At 30.7% G+C, this 14,490-nt stretch overlaps 1 protein-coding gene and 1 long non-coding RNA gene across 2 annotated transcripts; both read right to left on the bottom strand.

The window, feature by feature from the left end:
* Positions 1-732: 732 nt before the first annotated feature.
* Positions 733-3,477, bottom strand: LOC126670385 (3-ketoacyl-CoA synthase 11-like). Its single transcript, XM_050364098.1, has 2 exons — positions 2,612-3,477; positions 733-1,679 (listed from the first exon to the last, which is right to left on the bottom strand). The coding sequence occupies exons 1-2, from the start codon at positions 3,377-3,379 to the stop codon at positions 894-896; spliced, it is 1,554 nt and encodes a 517-aa protein (XP_050220055.1). The 5' UTR covers positions 3,380-3,477; the 3' UTR covers positions 733-893.
* A 7,297-nt stretch (positions 3,478-10,774) lies between these two features.
* Positions 10,775-13,917, bottom strand: LOC130015149 (uncharacterized). The gene is made up of 2 exons (XR_008790140.1): positions 13,750-13,917; positions 10,775-12,121 (listed from the first exon to the last, which is right to left on the bottom strand). It is a non-coding gene; the product is annotated as an uncharacterized LOC130015149 (long non-coding RNA).
* Positions 13,918-14,490: the final 573 nt, after the last annotated feature.

The following is a 14,490-nucleotide window of genomic DNA, read 5'->3' as shown; positions in this document are numbered from 1 at the left end:
AACACGAAAAGAATTATAAGAATTATATTTTTAAAATATGTTGTCACATCGATAATCATCAATAGTCTACAATTTTTTTTTTTTGAAAGGGAACTTGCATTAAAAGGAGGCTGGAATAGTCTACAATCTTTAGACGCTGTATATAACAATATATTGTAAGAATACAATGTCAACGATAACCACGTCAATTTATTTTTAATTTAAAATCTATAAATACTTTGCCTTGAAGTAAAAATTAATATTATATATTTTTACTTTAATGTAAATTAATGAGTATAAATTTTTAGAGGCACTAAATCTTTGTATTATTTTATTTTGATCTTTTTTTTAAATTAATGGAGTGAGAAAGCGCTTGTGAAAAGAATTAAACCAACGATTTAAACAGTTTACTACCCAGTACTTATATCATTTAATTTATAACTCGTCGGTTTTTATTTTGATCATTACAAGTAACAAAAGGTTCTTTAGCAATTTCATATCAAATTATGTGTACATAACAACTTAATTTTGTCACTCCATATTTTCTCTTATATTATTCACGAGCATAAAATTATCAGTCATTAAACTTCTATTTTGGTGCCGTGGTCGAGAAATAAAAGTTGCTGCTTACATAATATATAGACTAATTTAACATAAAATTACTAATAAATTTACCGTGACTTATAATATGAAAATTCAATATCTAATTAAAATAAACTAAAGTTCCCTTGTCAAAATGAAATAACACCAAAATTTAGTGACACTTGAAACTTAATACTCATAAATTAACATTTTGTTACTCAATTGAAAAAACAAGATAAAGATTTAGTACAATTCAAACTCTTAACCCTAGTACAAGAAAGCAGAACCTAAATTTTATTTCAAAAAACAAAACAGCGTACGTACGTAGTTTGTCAATAAACTATGGGTGTGAATTTAGGGATATGAGCAGGAAAATCATTGATTTCATCAATCCAAGGATTATTATTATCTTTGTCAGGATTAATAGTCCTCAATGCATGCCAAACTGCACTGTTGCATTTGAATCCTGACCCGAATCCGATTTGCCAAACTCTGTCACCTTTCTTCACCCTCCCCTTTGCCTCTGAGTAACTTAATTCATACCACAGTGAGCTACTCGAAGTGTTACCAAATCTGTACAGAGTCATTCTTGAAGGCTCCATTAGCCATGGAGTTAGGGCAAGATTTTTCTCTACTTCATCAAGAACACCTCTGCCTCCTGCATGAATGCAAAAATGCTCAAATGCTAATTTGAAATCGGGTATATATGGCTTTATTTTCATTTTAAAGATCTTTCGTGACACTAGTGTCGCGAAAAATAGGAGCTGTTCGGAGACGGGAAGAACTAGTGGCCCGAGGGTTGTGATGTTCGACTTTAGGGCTTCTCCGGCGACCACCATGAGGTCTTTTGAGAGTGAGACGCCGACCACTTGGTTTTCGTCTTCTCTTTGGGTGACGCAGGCGTAGCTGTTGTCGTCGGCGCCTTTGTGGGTCCGGACGGTGTGGATGAGTTGATATTTCGAACGCTGTCCATCGGAGGAGCGGTTGGAGAGGATAATTGCGGCGGCTCCGATACGGAATAAACAATTGGTGACGAGCATAGAGGGTTCATTGCCCATGTACCAGTTTCTAGTGATGTTTTCTGTGCTTACCACCAGGGCATAGGAGTTGGGATGTACCTATTGCAATATTGATACAAAATATTAAATTTTGTGACTTAATTTATCATAAAAATAACATATAAAATATTGATTTGTAATTTTTTAATAGGTTATCATTATTAATGAACAGACACTGTCAAAGAGGTAATTTTTTTTGTCAATTCGGGTTATAGTTATAGATAGAAAAATCAAGAAATCAAGAAAATATTAGCATCTCAGTCTCACTTCACAATAAATCAAGAAAATTTTGGATTTCATTTTCATGATAAAGATTTGTACCAAAAAAATATTTCCATTTTATGCATTAATTTGTGGGTCATTTTCTTTTTATTCTTTCAATAGGGGTTAGAAGAAGAACCAATTGTAGAAGAAAATATACACTAACCAGTCAAAATAATTCTCAAAATTTGGATTAATTTTAATTTCTGCTATATATGAATATTTAAGCTTTAAAGTGCTGATCAATTCATGTCTTGACCCACCTGATTTGTTTTCTGTCCTTTTCAGTCCTTTAACTCCAACCATACATTCTATATGTGTAGTATGGAATTAATAGTACATGAACCATTTGTTATTTAATTATTGGCGTGCAGACTTAGAGTACCAAAAAGGGTTAAATATTGTTCTGATTACCCAACTAATTGTCTTTACGGAACATTCAATGTGTTATATTTTTATCATCCAATTTTATTTATTCAAACAAGTAAAAATTACTCGATACATTAATTCATATCAAATTTTATTTATATAGCAATCGAGCTTCCATAAGTTGGCCGCGCTGGCAAAATTTAGTCTGAATTTATCGCGCAACTTATTTAAAAAAATTAATGATAGATTATTATCAAAATATAATAAAATGAATGTCGATAATTGTTCGGTAAATATACGATAGTTGGATAACCGCAGAAAATTTTAACCGGACCAAGACAAAAAAGAATCTAAAAACAAACCTGCAAAAGGTCTTTAGCAAGATCAATAGAAATAAGTCCAGCACTGCATCCCATTCCACCAAGATTATAGCTCAAAATATTACCTCTAAGCTTGTAATGATTCACAATTACAGCAGAAAGAGACGGAGCAGGATTAAACAAACTGCTATTCACCACAAGTATCCCAATGTCTCTAGGGTTAACCCCAGTTTTCAACAAAACCCCATCAATGGCTCCAAATATTAGCATCTCAGTCTCACTTCTCGACTCAGCCATCGACTGATTTTGAGGAATCTCCATCAACCCTTTAGGTCCATAAGTCTTTTGACCAAACCCTGATTTCTCAAGAATCTTCCTTTGAAATGTCATGCTTTTGTCTGAAAAACACCCGCATGCAGCAGATAACTGTAAGAAATGCTCTCTCGTAACCTTACGATGCGGTTTCGGCTTATAACAAGAATAATCAACTAAGTAAACTTTTCTTGGTTTGCTCATGAAATATAATGTAACAGCAAAAACAATGGAGGATGAACATAGGAACAAAGTTATGAAATTTATGAGCTTGAGATGGTTCCAAATCTTGAACACATCTTCAACAGTAAATGTCGACAGATGAACAAGAATTAGGGCAAGAAATGGGATTAAAATAAGGTAAATGCCATTAGAGACCAAGTAGTGGTAACCAAGCTTTACATATTTGAGCTTAATGTTGTTCTTTTCTTTGTTAGCTTCATCAGCTGATATTGGTTTGTTTGTTTCTAGGTTTTGTGGTTTCTTCAGCTCTTCCATTTTTTTGACAGAGATTTTGGCTGCTGAAGTGAAGGCTGAAGGAAGAAGGTAGTGATTACTTGTATGAGTTGATGGCCTTTTTAATGGCGTAAAAAACCTAGTAAACCCCAGTACGTATTTAATGTAAATTGATTTAAGCCCATCTGCCTTTTTTTTCTTTATTTATTAATAGATGCCAACCTTATTAAATGAAACAAGAAAAATAGATGGACGGTGAAGAAATATGGACTGTATGCATGGCTAGCATTTCTTTACTTTGACATGCATGCATTCATACACAAAAACCTAATTAATCAATTGAACCAAACTAAAATTTTAGTTTGGTTTGATTTTTGGGTTATTTCTGTTCAATCATCGTTAACAATTTCAAAAAATTTGGTTAATTCGATTCAAATTAGTTTTTGCTATGAAATTTTTGAACTAATTGAACCGTTCGAATTAACCGAATTATATACAATCGTTATATTTTTTCTTAATTTTTTTAAAATTTGGATATATTTGTAATTTTTTTAAAAAAATCGGTATTAATTTCCCCTCAAATTTTATATTAATTACAATTAATAATAAATTATTTATTTTATTCTTATTTTTACTTTATTAATAATTAATTTTAATAAATTTCAGTTGTTCAGAATATATCAAAATATATAGTTTAATTTTAATCTAATTTGGTTTCTATCTAGTTAAAGAAAATCATATTATTTTGGTTTCGGTTGTTCGATTCCAATTTTTTTATGATCTAACTGAACCGACTGATGCACATTTTTATTTGTGCCTATTTATTAAAAAAAAAATCAAATCTGTGCCTTTTCTCATTTAAATTTCAAATTTGTGCCTATTTTAATCCATGCACCATTTATAATGGAAATTTGTTTTTTTCTTTGGCAAATCCATCTGAGCTACCTGTAACCTAATCATTCGGAGATCATCTTGTCTGTTATAATTGCAGATTAGAAAAAATTAAGTTAAATATTAAATTGAATGAAAATAATTATTAATTAAAGTATAACTATTTTTTATTGAAATTTTATTATAACTAATAATATATAAAAAATAAATGGTATCATTTAAACAAATCTATATTTATACTATATCTATACTTCTATACTATATACATATTTACGCTAATGACCTTTCTAACTTATTATTAAATAAAAGTTTGATGGTCATTAATAATTATTTGTTTAACTTATTACTAAAAATATATTACAATTAGAATCCTAATTGGATGTATTATAATTACAGTTTTAATTAGAATAGAATTATATTATATGTAATCTATATTTAATTCTTGATTCTAATTCCTAGAAAAGTAGCCGAGTTTTTGTTAGCCAAAAAAATAGCTAATGTATTACTGTTAGCCAAAAAAAGTTCAATTAGGTAATTTAGATCCCTGAGGTTAAAAAAAAGAAGAGTATTAATTTTTAGGAAGAATAATTGACATTCTTAATTGGTCGCATTCCTAATCTAATTTCAAGTTGGCTATTTAGTCATATTCCATAATTAAAATTAATAAAATTTATGTTTCTAATACAAAGTAAATATATATTATATAATATGTAATATTTTGATGGTATATTCTCGGATATCAAGTCGATAATTAATATAGTATATGTTTCCAATAAAAATAAATTACATTATAGAATATTCTATTAATTGGAAATTACATGATAGAATATACTATTTTTATTAGAATTTTAATTACTGGTAAACTATTTTTAATAAATTATTATAATTTTTTTAATTTTTTGACATTTTATATTTTAAAAAATTATATTTATTAATTAAAAATAAATATAATTTTCATTATTTGACGAGTCACACTACGAGCCACGTGTGAAACACGTAAATCGACACTAATAGTATAAAAAGTATGGAAAGATAATATTTTATTCAAAAATATTTTATTTTTAATTATTAATTAAACTAAATATATATTAAAAATGAAATATAAATTAAAATAAATTTAAAACTCTTATGTGCATGGGTTAAGAATGATATTTAACAGCTTTAGAGGTGTTAAACAAAAAAAATTAGGGGTCAAATATAGGTAATTAGTATAAGTTCAGAGGTCAAACGATGTATTAATCTATACTATATATAAAAGCACGGATGGGGGGGGGGACAGGCACATTTACGTTATTGTCCTTTTATTTTATAAAATACAATTATTAATTAAAAACTATTAGGATAATTATTATAATTAGAGTACTAACTAAAATAAACTACTATCTTAAGATAACTATAAAACTTAGAGTATTAATTAAAATAAACTACTATATTAAGATAATTGTTTAGAATATTAATTAACATGATATTCGATTTGAAAAAAAAATTGATTTAAATAAAAAAGATAGTGAATTTAGTTTGAGTTAAAAAAAACTACCTTAAAAGGTTATATTGTACTAATAGTATATTCTTTCGTCTAAAAGAATACAGTATTGGAATCCTAATTAGAGTAAGATAGCATTATGTATTACTATTAAGTAGAGATTATCTAATTAGCTGGCATAAGAATTACTGTTTTCTAATAAATTTGTTTTTGTACAGCAAAACGGGTAGGGAGGGTTGTTTGGAATGTAAATTTTCTAAACTATTATAACTAATTTAATTAAAATAAAAAATTATAGATAAAACGATAATTAATTTTAATTTTAACTTTAATGAATAAAATATTTTATATATTTATAATAAAAAATTTAATTAATTTTATATTAATCATAGATAAAAAAATTGGTATAATTATAATGAAATTAGTCTATATATTGACGAGTCATATTACGAGCCACGTGCATAGCACGTAATGCGAAACTAGTCCTTATATATTTGGTGATGTGGAAAACGAGCTGGCAGCCCAATCCAAAAAAATTGCCACGTCCGTGCGTTTGAAACTCAATCTATATTTCAGAGATTAAGATGGATAATTTATAACGATTTCAGAGGTTCGATAGGTCAAATATTAAATTTAGAGGTTAGATAGGTATGTGGGTATATATCCAGAAGTCAAACAATGTATTAAGACTCATATGTAAATGATTAAAGCTAATAATAGTTTCAATTTTTTGGCCTAATTGAGACAAAGAAGATCCGAAAGGCGATCTGCCTAGCTCGCGAGTGAATTCCTCAATAAACTTTACAAGATATACTGATTTAATATATCTAAAACCTTTTTTTGTATTCAGATACAAATAGTTTAAATTTCATTCATAAAAAAAAATAGTTTAAATTTCTTCAATTATCTATATAACAGATAATTCATGTTCTAAATTTTACATAACTATTAATGTGATATTTTTTTTACAAATGGAGTTCTCATATCATAATACTACATGTTGATTTGTACATGATAAAATCAAACAAGATCTTCTTCTACAAAAGATATACCAATGTTTAAGTTATAATATACAAAATTAGAAACATATGTTTTACTTTACCATCAAAAAAAGAAACAAAATTGCATTACGGTTATAACATATATGAAAATAAATATATAGATTCAATTATTGCGTAAATAAAAGTAAATATGTACATTTTTGGATGGCAATTAAAGTAACAGTACTCCATCAGGAATATATGCACTAAACAATTCGCTAAAAGAGTTTGCGTGATTCTACAAGATTGCATGAATCTTCAGCTCAACCGACAAATAAATTTGGGTAAGAATTCAATTAGGTTTGGCCTGCAAAAGGAGTTTGAGTGTGTGTATAGTTTGTATGCATGTACTGTTAGAGATACCAGTATAAATATCATAACTAACTGAAACAATTAAAAGCATATTTGGGTTCCTATATTTTTCAACATTTTAATATTAAATTCTTACACTTTTAATTTTGTAGATATTAGATCCTCCTATCACATAAATAAAGTGTGTAGTCTTCATGCATTGTTAGTGCAACTGAGATAAAAAAATATAATTCATTTTTGTGTATTGACTTTATTAAAATTAATTTAGTCCATACACTTGATACTAAGTCTCAATTTTTTTTCAGAGTCTAACTAAACGGACATTGTTAACAGTATTTGTGATGTAGCTAATCAATTCAGTGTTTATAAAATTAAAAGTATAAGAATTTAATGTTGACAAATAAAAGTGAAGTGGTACAATAGCAAAATCAGAGCAACGGCAGGAACACAAATATATGTTACGCCACAACTAAATGACTTATAAGTATTGTAGAATTAGCAGCAAATTTTTTTATTGCTAATAGTACTAAAATTGTTATTATTAATATATAGCAATAAAAAAAATTGTGGCATGTTGCTGCTAATAAAATATTGCCTTACATAATTGGTAACAAAAATTGCTGTAAAATGCTGTTATAATTTAACTAATGGCAGCAACTTTTAAAATCAATGCTGCAAAATGTGTTGGAATATGCCTAGAATTCTAATTCCTATTTGTATTAGGACTCTATTAATGAAGTGTTTGGGAGAAGGATAACTTTGTTATCATTGGCTAACTAGGAAGTATAAATCCAATTAGAATTAATATTCCTAATGCCATATAGACTATTTATTCACTATATATATACTACCTTATTCACCTTTTAGAAGACACCAAAAACCGAACACACAATGTAGACATTGATGTGAATAAGGGGAAAAAGGGGTGTGTGTGATGTGAGGAATATAAGTTAATTCTTACCCTTTTGAGTACTTCTTGTAGAGAGAGAAACACTTTGTGGGTTTTTCTTCTAAGGGCATATTTACTAGAGATGTTCTCTATTTGGTGATTCTCCACCAATTTTGTACTCCTTTTGATGATTAGTGGATGGCTCGAATCTTTCGCCCGTGGATGTACGCTTTAAAGCAGAACTACGTAAATCTCTTGTGTTATTTATTATTTTGCTATATTGTTATTTGTTGATCAAATCCATTATTAAATACCTACCAATGGTTTCGATTTCGCTGCGCATACCAATCCGGTCACGACAATTGGTACCAAAGATTCAACAATCGGTATCAATGTTACAACAATTGGTATCGGAGCCAATTTGGTTTTCAGATTTAATTATGGATTATGATTATGATGGCAAAGTATTATTTGGAGGATTTCGCAAGGCGAAATTACTTGACACAAAGAAGATTATTTGGAGATAGAGAAGCCACCAAATTTGGAAGTGCCGAAAGTCGTCAATTGAAGACAGACTTGGGTATTAAAATTCTTAAGGAGATTTTTGTGATGGAGATCAATATGCTACTTTGAACTATAAAGAAGAAAGGTATGACTTTTCTAAACACACAACTATTTGAGGATTTTATAGAGCCTTTGTAAGATGAATGATTGGGGTAATCTCTTTATACTCTCATGAAATTCTATTAGTGATTTGAATCTAAAAATTGATTTTAAGAGTTTGTTAAATGAAGAGTTCGTTTGGGCATAATCAGATTTTGATAAAATCATGATATTGCAAAAGAGATTTTGTTTTGAATAAGTAGCAATCTTAGACACAAGATGGATTACAATGTTTGTAATTTGAAATGACGTCACTATTAGATCACTCATAAGTCAATTTGTTTGGAGATAATTAGATAAGAACTAAATGCTAGCGGTTACAGGCGAATCAGGTTAGAGAACCGGTCTACGCTTAAAATTGCAGCATAATTGTTTTTTGATCTGAAATTTATGCAGATTCAGGTTTTTCATATCACATATGTGCCAATTTCGATTGGTTTTCCGTCTACAATTGAGTTGATAGTGGAGTGTAGTTATGGGTAACGGTCAATACATGCAGAATTTTAGGATATTGGTCCAGTCAAGGGCAAGATGCATAATGAGACGGTTAGAGCAATAATGAATGTTCAACATGATTTCTATATGCACATGTCTGGTGTTGGCAAAATACTGCAAGCGTACAGTGTCAACTCGTAATATAGACTGTAAAGTCCGGATATCGTACCCACAGAGAAAGCTTCTAAAGACAACCAATTAGGAGACTCGATTCGGATAGTTAAAAGGATAATTTGGATTGAAGTATGTAAATTTAAAAGCTAGATTAAACAATTAAAGAATAAAGTAAACTAAGGCTGTAAATTAAATAGGATTTAAACAATAATGAGAAAGATCAGGGATTATTAATCTACTTTATGCCATTAATCTCATGGTTTATGGATTTCGTTATCAAATTGCGGTTCAGGCTGATCTAAGGCACATATAGCTCTCTCTCAAGCCGCTACAGGCAAAAACAGTCAATTAAACAATTAATAGGCAACTACTCACTCTCGTGTTATAATTAACCTAAATAATTTATTAATTGATGTTTGTTAAGCAAACCTAAAGAACACACATTCGCTAATTCACTCTCGTGTTGTTAACTCCTGTGTTATCGATTACACGATCTATTTCAATTCAACTCTCTCAAGTTACAATTAAAACACAAGCCAATAGTTTAGGTGATCAAATTAAACTAAGCATTAAGAACAGTAATCAATACGTACGCAATTATAACAAAAACCCAATAAACCAATCAATTAATAAAGCATAAATTTAATTATATATCCCCGACGATGGGTTTAGTTACTCATGATCAAAGATAAACCAACAATATAATATATGGAATTCATAATTGATAAGATAAACAATGAAAAAGATCTCTCTGAATTATCGTACCTTAATTGCATAAAAATCCCAATATAATATATCGAAGAATAAAATCCAGCTCAAAGAGTAATCAAATCGAAGAACGATGAACTAATACAAAAATAATGCTAATCTATTGTTTTTAGTCTAATACAATGATGGTCGAACTAAGACAACCCTAATTTGATGTTAAAACCACTATATATACCCGCTGTCAGCCTTAGATTCGTATTTTGGTGAAGTCCCGAAGTCGCCCCTTCATAATTTTAGAATCGGAATGAAAGATCGGGGTCAAAACGTAATTTTGGACAACTCAGCAGCTAGGCACGATGGAAGGCGCGTTGCGAGGCGCGTTGGTTCCATCGTGCCTTGCAATTTCAACATAAATTTTCCTAAGGCACGATGCGAGGCACGATGCTACCGTCGTGCCTTCCATCTCGCCTCCTCTTCAAGCAAATAACCAAACAGAGGCACGATGCGAGGCACGATGCCACCATCGTGCCTTCCATCTCGCCTTCCACAAAACATGAATAAAACTAGGGGCACGATGCGAGGCACGTTGCTTCCATCGTGCCTTCCATCTTCCCTCAGGCAAAATCTCAAAAACAGCTCCAAAACTAACTTGAAATGCCTATCCGACTCCAGTCTTTCTTAAACTTCACCTGTCACGACCCGAAATCTCGAGTCGAGACCGGCGCTAGGGAATGGGAGTGGTTGCTCCGAAACCCGTAGCAAGCCTGAAAAACACTATAAATTTTTCTCGCTTTTAAAAGAAACGTATGAAACATTTATTAAATAACTGATGGGACAAAACATCAGAGTTTAAATGTGCTTTAAAACATTTGAATACAATAAGACTATACTAATCTACTGCGGACAACTAGAACTTAAAACCTTCTTTACAGTCTTTTATCAAAGTAGACTTCCGAGAAATAAACGTTCGGAAGCCTTCTTCAAAATCGGACCAGCTTTCCTGAAAAATAATTCCACAACGTGGGTCAGATATACTGGTGAGTTCATGCCGTTACAAATAAATATTTCATAAAGTTAAAAACCGTTTTATATTTAAAATAACTTTATGTATTTTCGAAATCCTTTGAAAACATCTTTAAAACAATTGAAGCCTGAGCTCACACATAACATATTTCAATCAAGACTTCAATATCAAAGAATGTCAACCATATACGTTGACCTTTGAATTAAACCACATTTCTTAAATTCGTCCATCTACATTGATGGCGAAACTTATCAACACATCATACATGCATAATCTTATGGGACCGATAGCACAGCCAACCGATCAACCATATCCACAACATACATAAATCTTAAGGGACCGATAGCACAGCCAACCGATCAACCTTATTCATCTGACATCGATAGCGAAGCCAACCGATGTAACACACACACACAACCTGACATCGATAGCGAAGCCAACCGATGTAACATACATACAATCCTGACATCGATAGCGAAGCCAACCGATGTAACACACACACAATCCTGACATCGATAGCGAAGCCAACCGATGTAACACACACAATCCTGACATCGATAGCGAAGCCAACCGATGTAACACACACACACAATCCTGACATCGATAGCGAAGCCAACCGATGTAACACACATACACAATCCTGACATCGATAGCGAAGCCAACCGATGTAACACACACACACAATCCTGACATCGATAGCGAAGCCAACCGATGTAACACACACACACACAATCCTGACATCGATAGCGAAGCCAACCGATGTAACACACACACACAATCCTGACATCGATAGCGAAGCCAACCGATGTAACACACACACACACAATCCTGACATCGATAGCACAGCCAACCGATGTAACACACATTCAAGCATAAGCAAATGCATAATAATTCTCAAAACTATGTGTGTACCTTTGTATATCAAAATAATATATACATTTAGTATATGCATAAAACATACATCCATACAAGGCATGTAAACATATAACACCGCAACACATATATCACATAGTATATTAAAATAGGAGACTTTACGAATACCGAAATGTAAAAACATGTACTCACAGAAACCGTTTAACTACGGTATTACTCCGTCAATGCTCCTTTATACAACTCCGTTAATTCCCTTGGTACTCCGACCCGATAGCTCGACAACTTGTCGAATCTAGTTAGGATCAAAATATTAATTCTCTTAATTAATAAAATCCTACTATGGAATTAACTCTATACCATCTTAATTTAATTTAATTAATTAATTCTAACCTCCAAATAATTTCTTATTTAATAAGTTCATATTTTTACTAATTTAAATTTTCTTTGTTTATCTTTTTTTTTTAACACGTAAAACCATTTTTCATCACCACTCATTTAAATATTTTATTTTTCATAAATATACTTCAATACATAAAATATATTTCTTCCGTCAAGTAATACTTTCCACTTCAAAGTTATTTATTTAAATATATTAAAACAGCCCCATATTGGTCGAAACTCCACTTTCGGTCAAAACCAAAATACCCTCAAACTTTTCAAAATTGACCATTTAGGTCCTTTTGTAAGTCAATCGATTTTAAAATCGACAAAATTACTTAAAATACCCAAAATCATTTTACCTCAGATTATTAACAAATATAATCTGGAAACTTTGGCTAACATACCATGTAGCCCTTCAACTTTGGAAAAATACAATTTAACCCCAAAACTCTAGTTTTCGGCAGAAACATTCAAATCTTTCCAAAAATTATCAAAATCATTTAAAAGCATTAAACTCATTTTGTATCAGATTATATACATCTATAATCTGGAATTTTGGTTAAAATACTGATTGGTCCTTTATTTTTATGAAAATTACACTTTAACTCCTAAACTTTAAATTTTGACAATCAAGTCCAAGCCCAACCAAATTCAATAAATCATCAACTCTCAAACTCAGAATTCCATTTATGTTTTGATCACTCCAGTCACCAAATTCCGGTCACCGGATTCCGGTCAAGCTCCGATGAGCTTTAAAAACCGTTAAAACGTTCAAAAATCATTTTTACACAATTTTAATCACCCAAAAATCTACCAATACATATTTATTTTAATTATCATATTAAAACAGCAGCCCCAAAATTAAAATAAATTATTTTTCATAATTTTAACAATTTTAACAATTTTAAACCGTATAAACAATTAATAATCAAAACCGATTATTAATCCGTCAAAACACCTCAACTAAATCAATTAAATTCCATAAATAATCAACATATATATTTCATACATTTTTCATGAATAATTTCTGTCCAGAAATTAAAATGACAAAAATACCCTTTTTAAACATTTTTTTGCCGATTAAACTATTATAAAAATTAAACCCGATTAACGAACCATTAAAAATTCATCATTAAACATTTATTCACCATCAACCCAACATCTAACTCAAACATAAACCAATTTATTTCCAGAAATTTAAAATCCATTTATTTACTCTTTTTAAGCGATTTTTAAGCCTTTAAAACTATTAAAAATCGAACTCCAAACCATTAAATCAATACCCGAAATGTTTAACATTTTTAATCCACAAAAATCACACTTTAAAGCATATTTTAACCTCACTATTTAGATCAGCCCAGAAAATTAAAATAATTAATTTAATTTCACGGAAAAATATTTAAAAACCGAAACTCATCAAACTAGCAATTAAAACCGATTATTTAAGCATCAAACCACAATTTTTAGCAACCTAAGCATGTATCTAAAGCTCAAATAAAATCAGAAAATAAAAGTTAAGATTTGAGCTTTGAAATTCACCTTGATCCAACATGCAAAGATAGATTAACGATCTACGGAAAATGCTCAACGTTTTTCGTTAAGAAACTTTTGTGAGTAAAGTTAAAAATCTAGGACTTGTGTTTTATTTTTTATTTTGAGAGCTTTGGCACCCACACAACAATGGAGAATGAATATGTCTAGCAAAAATGAAGAAGAAGATTAAGAAACTTGGGCATCAAGTTTGTCTAGAGAAATATCTAGATATTAGTTTGTAATATCCCGTAAAATTTTAAATTTATTTTTTTAATTTCCGACGTGGTTCCGGATGTATTTTGTGGGGTATTTGAAGTTTCGTAAATTTTGTGGTTCGATTCATTTTTGGTTCGATTTAAAATAATTAAAATTTAAAAAAAAAATATATTCTCCTTTGGGTCTTGGTTCAACCAAATGGTTGAACCAAGGGATAAACCAGGTCTCTTACGAGACCTGGTGAAAATTCCGTAAGGTCCCGTACGGGACTGGGCCTGTCCCGTACGGGACTGTGCAAAATTTGCACTGGTCCCGTTCGGGACCAGGCCTTTTCCCGAACGGGATCAGGCCAATTTTTGCACAGTCCAGGTCTGCTTATGGACCCCTTCGCCCGGCCCTGTTCGCACTCGTTTTCGACCCGCTTACACTCGTTATTTAAAAGCGACTTCTAAACAGAAAATATTCACCACTCATCACTGAAACCCTAGCCGTTTTCCGCTTGTCATTTCGCTGAGTATCGAATCCGTAATC

Source organism: Mercurialis annua, linkage group LG2 (assembly GCF_937616625.2).
Source record: "Mercurialis annua linkage group LG2, ddMerAnnu1.2, whole genome shotgun sequence".
NCBI lineage: Eukaryota > Viridiplantae > Streptophyta > Magnoliopsida > Malpighiales > Euphorbiaceae > Mercurialis > Mercurialis annua.
Note: the sequence above shows the minus strand (reverse complement) of the source record. Positions and strands in the feature narration are given on the sequence as shown.